The sequence below is a fragment of the Octodon degus genome, unplaced genomic scaffold (genome assembly GCF_000260255.1).
Source record: "Octodon degus isolate 3935 unplaced genomic scaffold, OctDeg1.0 scaffold00026, whole genome shotgun sequence".
In the NCBI taxonomy this organism is placed as follows: domain Eukaryota; kingdom Metazoa; phylum Chordata; class Mammalia; order Rodentia; family Octodontidae; genus Octodon; species Octodon degus.
The window spans coordinates 10,936,239-10,949,063 of NW_004524602.1; the positions used below are offsets into that span (position 1 = coordinate 10,936,239).

Sequence of the window (12,825 nt, forward strand, 5' to 3'; positions counted from 1 at the left end):
ATATTCTTTATCTAGTTCATAGAAACAACCTAAAAAAAAAGACTTAGAAACAAGTGGCCAGGCAAAATCCCATAGTTTCTTCACTCTAGGAGGCTGAGACAGGAGGATCATAAGTTGGAACTCAGCCTCAGCAACATAGCAAGTTGGTGAGACCTTGTTTCAAAAACAGCAATAAAAACTAGAGCTATAGCTCAGTATAACTCGCTGGATTTATCTTTAGTACTATGGAGGAAAGAAGAGGGGGTTATAAACAAATATATGATCACAGGTGCTCGTTTTTATAGGGACCCTTTGGATAAATTGACACCTTACCAGCAATATTCCACCTAAATCTTGTGTCTATGTTAAAGGGACTTACAAAGATTCAGTTGAAATGCAATAAAATTTAAGAGTCAGATGGGACCAGGAATAGTGAGATTTACTGTACTTGGCCTGCCTGGTATTTGAATCACATTTAGATGCGGCAGACACTGTAACGGTATTTTTCATGTTGTGGGTAAGGAAGCAGGTCCAGGGCAGCTGAAGGACTTTTCATAGCCTCATCACCACAAAACAAGGGCACTGAAACTAAGTGTCCTAATTCTCAGCACTTTGTTTTTTCCTTTTTTGACTGTCCTGCTTCTTTTCACTCATACTGAAAAAAAAAAAAAATTCCTTTGGTTTAATCTTCAGAGTGCCTCTGAATTAGCTAGGTGTGGTCTGTAGCTGTAATCTCAACACTTGGGAGGCTCAGTGAGGAGGCCAGCCAAGGATATGGGCAACATAGCAAGTTCAAGACTAGCCTAGACTACAGAGCAATACCCTATTCAAAAAACAAAACAGGGCTGGCCAAATAGCTCAGCAGATTAAAGTGCCTGCAAGCAGGAGCAGGAGGTTCTATCCCCCGCCCTGCTGTGCTGCCCCCCCCCATGCTGAGACAGTGATTGAGACTGGGCGTGGTGGCACGCACCTGTAATCCCAGCTCTTGGGAAGTTGCAAACAGGTGGATCACTAGAGTCCGATCTAGTAGTGAGACCCTGAACACCCTGTAGACCCTTCCCTAAAATACAAAAAAAAAAAAAAAAAAACCAAGCTGGGTGTAGTGGTGCACTCTTGTAATCCCAGCACTCAGGAAGCTGAGACAAGAGGACTGAGGCAAGTTTGAGCCCAGCCTGGGCTACAGAGTGAGGTCAAGGGCAGCCTAAAATGCATAGTGAAACCCTGTCTCAAAAAGACAAAACCAAAAACAAATCCAATCAATTTAATTGTTTTCTTTCACCTTTTATCAATTGATAACCAGGTATGACTGCTGTTTTATAGATTAGGAACAGAATCAAGTCTGCATGGTTTGCCCAAGATCAATCAGCTGTTTAGAGACCAAGGAGGGCCACAGCCCTAAAACCTTCTAACTCCTAACACTGTTTTTCCTCCATCAAATGCCTTGCTTGTGTGAAGAGAATTCTTACACCTACGTAAAGGGGGATGCAAAGAATCCTTCTCTGGAGGTTCCTTGTATAACCCTGTTTGTGTACATTGTCACTAGGTAATTAGGAGTTTTCTTTCTTTTTAAATAAGACAATGTTGAAATACTTACATTTTTCTAAATAGATGCTTTGTTTTAGCAATTTATGGGGCTTTTTTCCCCATGTAGTTTGAAGTGCAGCCATAGTAATTCCTTTGACATTTTTTCAGAATTGCTTCAGATTGCTGGGATTAGCGCACATGGTAATGCTTTAGGCGCATCAGTGCAGCAACAGGTGAATCAACAGGCACCTCAGGAAAAACGAGGAGGTGACGTATTGGATTCTCCCCATGATGACATAAAACTTGAAAAAAGTAATATTTTGCTGCTTGGACCAACTGGGTCAGGTAAATAACTTAAGAAAATTTTATGACTCATTTTGTAAAAATAGAATATTAATGGTTCTCTATCATGATTGGGGATTTTGACTCTTAATAAAATCCAAGAATGTCTTCTAGATATGTTGCTCCTATTCTTGTTTCAGGTTCAAGCTGATTTGGATGTACTAGTGTTGCCTTTCTGGCCAGCCCCTAACTTCTTAACAGGAATAATAGAGCCACCAACAGATCTGAATGATAATAAATTTTTTTTGTATGCTATTTAAGTTTATTTTGCATATTTGTAAAAAATCATAGCTTAAATATATTTTTGCTAAACTTTTAGTTACTGTTTCTGTTTGTAGGTAAAACCCTGTTGGCACAAACATTAGCTAAATGCCTTGATGTCCCTTTTGCTATCTGTGACTGTACGACTTTGACTCAGGCTGGATATGTAGGTGAAGATATCGAATCTGTGATTGCCAAACTGCTCCAAGATGCCAATTATAATGTAGAGAAAGCGCAACAAGGTATGTTGTCAGAGTAGCTTGTTTATCTCCGTATTTAGTCTATTGGAGAAAGAGTTAAGATGGGAGAGAATTAAGATCATTCTTATTTCGTGTCAAGGGCTAAAATTCTGTTACAACGGTGTCTGTTACATACCTTATAGCATACTAATTGAGGGCCATGAATTTGCTTTGCCTTACGTATGGTCACTAAGATGGCAGGGTAAAAACGGGCCAAGTTATTATATTGTTAGGTTCTTACTCTTGTCATTGTTTTTTTCCTTCTAACTCCCCTCTAGTCTCTTAATGCTGGGTGGGGGTTCGGGTGTTGATCGGGGCAAGGGCAGGAGAGAACAAAGTAGATGAGTCTAGAAACAGTGCAGCCTGTGGACCTCCCGTGTATCATAGATGCTGCTGCTTCTTTATCATTTATACTTATGTATGCGAAGAGCTCGACCTCTTCATGTCCAGATTCCTTCGTGAGAAGAATATGCATGGAAAGGAGTAAGCTAATATTTTATTAGTACCACCATGTATATACCTCATGCTTCCACATTGTATCTCAGCTTTCTGTGGTATATAACGTGGGGCTAGGTACCCGTTGTCATATTTGAGTGTTTTATAGAATAACTTCTAAAATAATTGCACAAAGTGATGAGAAAATATACTTTTAAACTATCAAGCCGTTGTATTTTTAAGAATGAAAACTTGAGTGACCTTGCAATCTAGTCTTTTAAGTTGAGCCTGTTTTATGTTTATCTTTTTCATATTATAAATAGAATCCTCCTTAAATTATAGGAATTGTCTTTCTGGATGAAGTAGATAAGATTGGCAGTGTGCCAGGCATTCATCAGTTACGGGATGTAGGTGGAGAAGGCGTTCAGCAAGTAAGCAGTTGAATATTTTGTTCAAGCCCACTAAAAGGAAGGGAATACATCAACCTCCCAAATATTGTACGTTTGGTTTCACATTCAATTAGATTCTGTTTTGTTTATTTCTATCACCTTAAACTTCATATACCATTTTAAAATAGTTCAGATCCTTAAAAAAAAGTTATTAGTGATTTTAAGTACAGATTATCTTTGTTAGGAAGGTAAAAATATTTTGAAGAACAGAAAAAAAATAATTTTTTTGGTTTGTTTTTATTCCTCAAAAGCCCAATAAAAATGTCTAGAAGGAAAAAAGATGTCTAAAAGGCTCCTGAAGAAAGTTCTGGTTCTGGGTCTAAGCACCTGCCTGGCAAGCAAAAGGACCCGGGTTCAATCCCCAGTGCCACGTTGTGCTGGCCCCAGGCTGGGTGTGCTAAGCCAGCCAACAAGACTGGGTGTGGTGGTGCATGCTTGCAATCCCAGCACTGGGGACGCTAAGAGAGGAGGATCACTATGAGTCTGAGCTGCTTAGCAAGACCCTGTACCAAATGAATAAATAAATAAATGATAAAACAATTTTTTAAGGTTTAGGTTCTAACTAGATATAAACTATACATGCATCTTATTCCTTCCACTTAAAGAGATATGTATAAATTAAAGCTTCATTCTTTGTAGAGTCATAATTAAAATCATAATGATTTGCTAGTCAATTTAGCCTTTTAATAGTAGTTAATAGATGAAGAAAATTGCTTTATCTTTTTTGACAGACATACAGAGGTTATGAGTGCACTAGTAATATGTGCTGGATAATGTTTTTAATGAAGGCATCTTAAAATGCAGGTAATTCTTAACTGGAAATAGGATATAATTTGTATTTATGTGAGAGATAAAGCTTCAGTTACTTTCAAATTATGAATGTTCCTATCATGTTTGGATACCATAATTCTGTCTTTATGTCAGAGTTACAACTTTTTAAGCAGACTCTTCCTAAATGCAGTCTAGAGTTCTGTAGGCACTCTAGAGAATTTCATGAATTATTAATGTGATAAGGGCAGTTGATTTTCATGTTAGTTTTAGGAATGTGGGATTTTTTTATTAGTTAAGCTCATCATTGACCATAATCACAACCACATATTATTTTCTTCATTGAATCCCATTATCTAAAGTATAATATTACAGTGGAATATGGTAACCCTATAAATCATTCACTCTTTATGTAGGGCTTATTAAAACTTCTAGAAGGCACAATAGTCAATGTTCCAGAAAAGAATTCCCGAAAGCTGCGTGGAGAAACAGTTCAAGTTGATACAACAAATGTCCTGTTCGTGGCATCTGGTGCTTTCAATGGTTTAGACAGAATCATCAGCAGGAGGAAAAATGAAAAGGTAAATTTTTCTGAGAGTTACTTGGAACATTTAAAGTTATAGTGTTGGGTGCTCCGTTTTTGCTCCCACTTCTATGGGCTGCCAGTCATTGGATTTTCTTAGAGCACATCTGAAATATATTTCTAGTTGTTTTGATTTTAGAGTAGTACATTAGAGGATTTCAAGGTAGCATTCATGTGTGGGCATTTTAAAAATAGTAGTTGATGGGCTCAATTTTATGTTTTATCTAAAGCTCTTATTACTTGAGGTAGTTACTATATCAAAATTTCTGTCCATTCTTCCTGCCCATTTCATTGGAGCCTAAGAGTACCATATTAAATATATACCTAGATTTCAATCATATGTATGAAACATGAAATTGTTTATAGTTCTGTTATTCCTCTTTCTCATGACTTTCCCTAGCTCAATTTCAGCCAGCAAGTACCTCTTTTATCATCTTAAAAGACTCAGGTTGTTAAATGACCAGGTGATTCTTCTGTGAAGATTTTCTTGGTCACCTCTCTCCAGAATGTAGATTTCATCCCAGTACAGGGATCTTCTTTTCCAGGGCCACAGATCCTGTACAGTCTCCTGACCCCGTACCTGAGACATAAGCTCCTGTAGGGTAAAAGCATTTTCAGGTATATGGCCTCAGTTCTTACAATGTTTAATAAGGATTAATAGATATTTATATAAAATAAATGTGCATATATACTTAGTACTATCTACAGTAAGTGTTTAAAAAATTTTAAAGTTATTGAATGAGAGGTATTTGCTTTTTGATGCACTGACTGCCCTTGTGCACTATTCCGTAGAGAATCAAAGCAAGTGTCTCATTTTGCTTAGATTGCTGTAATAAGATACCATAGACTAGGTGGCTTGTAAACAACAGAAATTTCGTACAATTCTGGAGCTCGGAAAAATAAAAAATAAAGGCACCAGCAAGTCCAGTATCTGCAGACCTGTGTCCTAACAGTGGCTGTCGTCTCCATGGAACTTCACAGGGCAGAAAGAGCTTTCTCTGGGGTCTGTTTATGAGAACACTAATCCTGTTGGTTGTGACTTAATCACCTCCCAAAGGGTTCATCTCTCAATACCATTAACTGCATTACCTAATAACATACCATAAGGTTAGGAGTTAGGATTTCAACATAAAAATTTTGGGGAGAAAGCAACGTATTCAGTACAAGGCAAACTAATTTTTAGCTTAGAGTTTAGGTTATGTTCTCATGTAGTATGTGCTTCTCTTGTACCTTTTTTTCCTGGTGGTTTTTTTTTTGAGACAGGGTCTCCCTCTATAGTTCAGGGTGGTCTTGAACTCACTGTGTATCCCGGGCTAGCCTTGAGCTTGCAGCAGTTCTCCTGCCTCAGCCTTTCAAGTGAATAATTACAGGTGTGTGCCACCACACCCAGCTTCTTGTACTTCTGACGAAAGCTATATAACATGTCAAAATCAAACTTCCTAATAACTGACTAGGAGTACAGTTCTCTCATATTGACTATAGCAAGCCATATATACCTTTTGGTTTGTGGTTCTTAGTCTTTTTCAGCAAAGTTAGTGTTCTGATTTGGTTGTCACCCTTATATATTTCTTATAAAATATGAATTATTCTCAGTTACAGGTTGTTGAATATAGCCTCAAATCATGATTTTAGTAGAATTGTGGAATTTTTTTTTTTTTGTAAGGCTGTTTATTCTATAGGCATTGCCCTGTTTACAGAACTACAAAATTAATTTTGAGAGGCCGGGGAGATGGCTCAGTAGAATAAGGGCTTCGCTGGCAAGCACAAGGACCTGAGTTCAACACCCCCATTCCACAAAAAACAACAACAACAAAATTAATTTTGGTTTTGAAAAAATTACTATCCCTGTTTTCATTCTATTATTCATACTATCCCTATTTTCATTATCCCTATTTTCATTCTTACGTCATTTAGAAATTATAGTTGTCTGGGGCTGGGGAGATAGCTCAGTAGAATAAGCACTTGCCTGGCAAGTGCAAGGGCCTGCATTTAACCCCCAGTTCTGCAAAAAAGAGAGAGAGAGAGAGAGAGAGAGAGAGAGAGAGAGAGAGAGAGATTCCAAGTATGATTCCAAGAAATCATACTTGTCTGGAGGTCTTTGTTAAACCCTGCAACCTCATTATGAGAGTTCTAAGGGACTTCCCTTAGTAGTTCTTACCTGTTTCTACTAGAATTCATTTTGTGAGAGTCAGTTGTCGTGTAGTGGTTCTCAGTTGTGAAGGCAGACAGACATGGGTTGAAATTTTGGCTTTCCAACTTAGAGCTATAAGACCTTGGTTAAAATATTTAATCTCCATGAACCTGTTCTATACCTTAGTAAAACATGAATAATAACAGAATTTTCTTTATAGAGCTGTTGCAAAAATATGGAGTGTGCATGTAAAGTACTTAATACAGTGTAACTTCATTCTATTTATAATATGCATCATTTCTTTGGCAGTATCTGGGATTTGGAACACCATCTAATCTGGGAAAAGGTAGAAGGGCTGCAGCTGCTGCAGACCTTGCTAACAGAAGTGGGGAGTCAAATACTCACCAAGACATTGAAGAAAAAGATCGATTATTACGTCATGTGGAAGCCAGAGATCTTATTGAGTTTGGCATGATTCCTGAGTTTGTGGGACGGTTGCCTGTGGTGGTTCCTTTGCATAGCCTGGATGAGAAAACCCTTGTACAGATACTAACTGAGCCCCGGAATGCTGTTATTCCTCAGTACCAGGCCTTATTCAGCATGGATAAGGTTAGATTCTTTCTTTCTTTCTTTTTTTTTTTTTGAGGTAGCAAGGATCAAACTCAGGACCTTGTGCTTGCCAGGCAAGCATTTATTCCACTGAGCTTCTCCCCAGCCCTCTAGATTCTTTTTTTTAATAGTTAATTTATTATTGCAAGTGAAATTCTACATAAATTATCCCAACAGATTAAAAAGAGATCCTGCCCAAAGTGGATCTGTGAATCCAGGGATGCACATGTCATCGCAACACATTAGACATTTAGGAGTTACTTTTATCTTTCCTGAATGGAAGTTGTCGTTGTAATATGAAGTCAGGGATACATAGAGAAATGGTGTTATTAAGCTACCTCAGCCCCTCTAAGCCAGGTACACAGGGCTATCCTTTCAGCCTTATCACTCAAAGTGCTTTTTTGGGACATACTGGGTATCTCTTTTTTTTTTTTTTCCCCAGAACTGGGGATTGAACTCAGGACCTTGCGCTTGCCAGGCAGGCACTTATTCTATTGAGCCATCTCCCCAATCCCTTGGGTATCTCTTTGTCCAAGTAAATATTTGGTAGCTCCATGTCTGCCTTTCTGTAGCAAACACCCAGAGGTCAGTCTAGTTTGCACATCCTGTGAGCATTATTAAGTTTGAGGTTTCTGAATGTGTCAAAAGCTGTATAAGTATATTGGGAAAATATCAAGAAATAGGCTCAGTCTCATATATTTTTAATCTATTTGTAGTGTGAACTGAATGTTACTGAGGATGCTTTGAAAGCCATAGCTAAATTGGCACTAGAACGGAAAACAGGGGCTCGAGGCCTTCGGTCCATTATGGTAAGTTTGGGTCATTCTAAAAACTATTACATTATTTTTGGTCTCAATTTTGAGAATAATGAACTTCCATTTTTGTTTTGGAAATTTATCTAGAAGATTGGGGTGTGTGTGTGTGTGTGGTGGGTGGGGAAGAGTAACAGTGAATTTTGTTTCCAAAATGATACTCTGGTGTTGGGGTTATAGCTCAGTGGTTAAGCATATGCTAAGTGCCTGTGAGGACATGGATTCAATTCCCAGCACCACTACCCGCCCCCCCCCAAATCAATCAATCAATCAATCTATCTATCTATCTATCTGGCATACTCAAAGTGTTGAGGTTTGATCCCTAGTACCACTGAAAAAGGAACTGCAAGGTGTTTGTATCAGGGGACATTCATATGTTCTGACAGAAAATCAGAATCTTGGCAAGGAGAATTTGAGGAAATTGTACATGGTCTGTTTTGCAGTACTAGGAATTGAACACAGAGCATCATACACGCTAGAGAAGCTCCCTGCCACAGAGGTACAACTCAAATCCTTTAAAAACTTTATTTTGACATGGGTCTTGGTGAATTACTTAGGCTGGCCTTGAAGTTATAGTCCCCCTCTCTCAGCCTCTGGCTTGGCAGGGGTTATAAGCAGGCACCACCATGGTTGGCCTTTACATAGATTTTTTTACTAATCCCAGAGCCTTTTCTTAGACCTGTTGAAGTCATTTTGTTTAAACGTAAATTATAGATATCATGACATTTTACCCCTCTGGTTGCAGTTAGTATCAAATCACTTTTAATTTTGTTGCAAATCCTAGGGACATAGATTTACTTTCCTGCCACTACCCTCTTGAGTTCTCTCCCTACACCCTAGGTCTGGCTATATAGTGAATTACTGTTTATTTACCTGCTTACAAAGTAACCCCATGTTCCTATTCCCTTGTAGGAATTTCACTATGGAACTTTGCTTATCTCGGTAGGCTTCTGATTAGAACTCTATGAAATTATACTCTTTCATGAGGGCCTACAATTTATAGACATGCAAACTAGATTTATAAACATGCAGACTGGAAGAATAGGTAGTACAGTTGACACTTAATTTTGACAACAATTGCCAATTTTTCTTTAGATAGGATATAACTCAGCCCTTACCTATAGGCAAAGCTAGTTTTCTATAGTGAATAATTTTAGATGTAGCATTTGAGACAGGTGTTCATTTGAAGTTGTAGTTTGACACTGAAGACCTTTGTAAAGGTCATTTAGGAGTACTGTTTTCACCACTTTCTTTTTTTTTTTGTGGAACCGGGGATTGAACTCAGATCCTTGTGCTTGCCAGGGAAGCGCTTATTCTACTGAGCTATCTCCCCAGCCCCAGGAGTACTGTTTTCAGACTGAAGAATGCCAGTTGAATAGTTCCTCAGTCATAGAGTAATCTGGAAATGCCTCTTAAGTATCATCTCAGTCTGAACCTGTATGACCTTGCACTTGCCAGGCAGGTTCTTAGGCTACTGAGTCATCTCCCTGGCCCAAGACAGGGTCTTGCTATGTACCCCAAATTGGCCTTAAACTGACCGTCCTCCTGCCTCACTCGCCCAGTGTTGGGATTACAGACATGCATCACCACTGTAGTCTTTTTTGTATATGCATGTTGGCCTAATTAGATAGAAGCCCAGACTGATCGTTTATTCATAAAATAACTTTCTGAATTGTTAGAAGCTGTTTGTATATAAAGAATATGAAAATTTTTCATCAACTTCAACTACCAATTATAGAGACTTCATATTTCTTGAATGAATGGATTTACATGGCCTAATAAAATCATTTTCAGCCAAATCAATGGTGCATACCTAGAATCCTAGCTACTGAGGAGGCTAAGAAGATCATACTATGACCTAGGCCAGTCTGGTCAACTTAACAAGACCTTGTCTCAAATTTTTAAAAAGGCCTGGGATGTAACTTAGTGATAGTCTCCTTGAGTTTGATCTCTAATTTCTTTTTCTTTTTTTTCTTTCTTTTTCTTTTTTTTTTTTTTTTAACCAGAAATCAAATTTAGGACCTTGCACTTGCCAGGCAGGCACTGTCACTGAGCTATATCCCCAACCTTTGATCTCTAAATTTTTTTTTTTAAATTATAATTTATTTTCCATGTAATTCATTACTTTTTAAAATCCCTTTAGGAAAAGCTGTTATTAGAACCAATGTTCGAAGTTCCTAATTCCGATATCGTATGTGTGGAGGTTGACAAAGAAGTAGTGGAAGGAAAAAAGGAACCAGGATACATTCGGTAATGTATTTTACATCCAGAATAGATCCAGAATTTAAGATCCTTGTTTAAATAGATTCTTAAAAATTGCGTAATCTTTGTTTTGTAAGAGAAGTAAAAGTTGCCTGAGTTTTCTATAGAGAAATCTAATTTGGATTTATAGAATTATTTTGTGAGTCGTTCTGAAAACTGATCTTCAGAATTAGTCTCCACTTTTTTCCCCTATGGAAAAAGTATCAAAAGTGACACAAAAAATAGTAAAAAAAAATTAAGACATTAAGTTTGCTGATTTTTCAACGTCTTTCATAAACATTTCCATGATTTGTTCTATCAGTAGTTTTTTTTTTCAATAGTTTTATGCCAGTTGACAAATTGAACACATCCGCTGCCTCATTTACCTGTTCTAAAAATTAGCCTCCTTTTCTCTAAAGAGCTTATCACTTTACGGCCGTGGGTCTGTAGTGCAGCTACTCAGCTGCCTGCATGGCCCAGAAGCAGCTATGGACCGTGCGGAACAGCAAACGTGGCTTTATTTACAAAAATAGGCAGTAGGCTGGATTTGGCTTGTGAGTTGTGGTTTATCCTAACAAATCTATTAGGGGAAATGCTGGGAAATCTTACAACTCTGTTTTAGAGAGTAGTTTTCTTCCCATATTTCACCAGTAATACTCATTAATTGTCAAAATGCTCTTAATAGTTTGTATTTTTGTAATTTTTTAGCTAAGGGGATTACTTTACTGTTTTGAATCTAGAAATATGTTTACCTCCAGTTTTTGTTTAAAAGACAAACACTGGCCTTTTCTGTTGTAGGGCTCCAGCAAAAGAATCCTCTGAAGAAGAGTATGACTCTGGAGTGGAGGAAGAAGGGTGGCCTCGCCAAGCTGATGCTGCCAACAGCTAAGCGCCTGATGCCTGCCCTGTACATAAAGCTTCTCCTCTCTTGCTTAGGATCATAACTGGTTCTGCAGTCTTGAGACATTAAAGGCATTGAGTCAATCTGAGATATCATACATGGTCAGAAGGCTTTAGGATGAGAATCGGATCATGTACAGTACTGTAACATCACATTGATTTATACAGAGGACATTACGTGGACTTTAATCACATAATGTTTAGAGATAAAATGTACATTATTTTGGTTCAGTTTTTTAAAAAATATGCTTTAACAAAATTCTTAGTAGTTCTTTTAAGCAATGCAGGGGTTACAATAACTGGATTTTACAATAATGTTGCTCTACAAGTGGGAAAATAAAAAATAAATTCTTTACAATTGAATTTATTCACTGGGACACTTTTTTTTTTAAGATAGGGTTTCACTATGTATTGTAGACTGGCCCTGTAGCCCAAGCTGGCCTCAGACTGGCAGTGGATCCTCCTGCCTCTGCCTCCTGAGTGCTGGGATTACAGTGTACACCACCATACCTGGCCTGGATACCATTCTTTGTGTTAACTATTCTCTATCCACATTCATTTCCTGAAAATATTAGAATGTTATTCCTCTTAAAAATTGGACCAGGTAGTTTGCAAATAGTTTAAAATGTCATGGAAAAGTACCAACAATATTTTTGATGACTGTTTGGCATTTTGTAGAAGTACAGAGCTTGTTTTTTGTTTTGTTGTTTAGTGGTAGACATCAAATTCTTTGGCTTCATAGAACATTAAGGAAAATGTGTTGCTATCAGCCAAAGGGACTGTGTTCACACTCACAAGTTACTGATTCTTGTTGTATAGCAAAACTAAAAATTGGGATTTGACTTATCAAATGAACGTTTTGTAATTTGGTTCCATAAATATTAAACTATTTGGATAGTCCAAGCATTTTTATTTTCCTTCCATAATGATGCATATTTCTATATTATTCAGTTCAGACTCATTTAAAATTGTTTAAACCAGTATCTTTAAGTATTTATTTTCCATTTTTTGGTTTCTAGAACGTTTTTATTTTATCCAATTTTTCTTGGGAAACATCCTTAAACTATTAGCACATTTTAAGTCCTGTTGATAGTTGGGCGATGCTAGCCACAATACATGAGGCAAAAGGTACCTATTTAGAGTGAGAGTAGAACTGTAACTGCATTCTGAAGCTTGGAACAGAAACAAGATTTTCTACAGTCCCTAGTAGTGGTTCAGGTTTCCTCATGAAGTCTTTTACGCTCCAGCGTCATTCATTGTCTTTCTCTGACAGCATCGTTTTCCTTTTTGTAGAGTGAAAATTGGAGTACTTTTAATACATTAAAGGAAAACTCCAGAGGCGGACTGGGAGACTTTGTAGTCACAGCAGCTTTCGTTGGTTTTGGAAGTTGTTAACAAGCATAATTAATGTTTCTAAATCAGGCGCAACTGAGTATAAGTACAATTTGTATCTTGGAACTTAAGTTTTGCCATTTGAATAAAACAAAAGGACTAAGTGAACGCCATGGTTGTGTTATCTGTCCTACTGCAGCAGTGCAGGAGCACCGCCTGG

General features: G+C 37.6%; 1 protein-coding gene across 1 annotated transcript in view; it reads left to right on the forward strand.

Annotated features, from left to right (window-relative positions):
- The window catches only part of Clpx (caseinolytic mitochondrial matrix peptidase chaperone subunit), a 49,145-nt gene extending 36,372 nt beyond the window's left edge, over nt 1-12,773 (forward strand). The window contains exons 7-15 of the mRNA XM_004628815.2: nt 1,672-1,848; nt 2,184-2,348; nt 3,123-3,211; nt 4,414-4,578; nt 7,021-7,320; nt 8,037-8,129; nt 10,276-10,382; nt 11,172-11,280; nt 12,567-12,773. Of these exons, the coding sequence (XP_004628872.1) occupies nt 1,672-1,848; nt 2,184-2,348; nt 3,123-3,211; nt 4,414-4,578; nt 7,021-7,320; nt 8,037-8,129; nt 10,276-10,382; nt 11,172-11,262 (1,187 nt within the window). The 3' untranslated portion in view covers nt 11,263-11,280; nt 12,567-12,773. The remainder of the gene's footprint in view (nt 1-1,671; nt 1,849-2,183; nt 2,349-3,122; nt 3,212-4,413; nt 4,579-7,020; nt 7,321-8,036; nt 8,130-10,275; nt 10,383-11,171; nt 11,281-12,566) is intronic.
- The last annotated feature ends 52 nt before the right edge of the window (nt 12,774-12,825 follow it).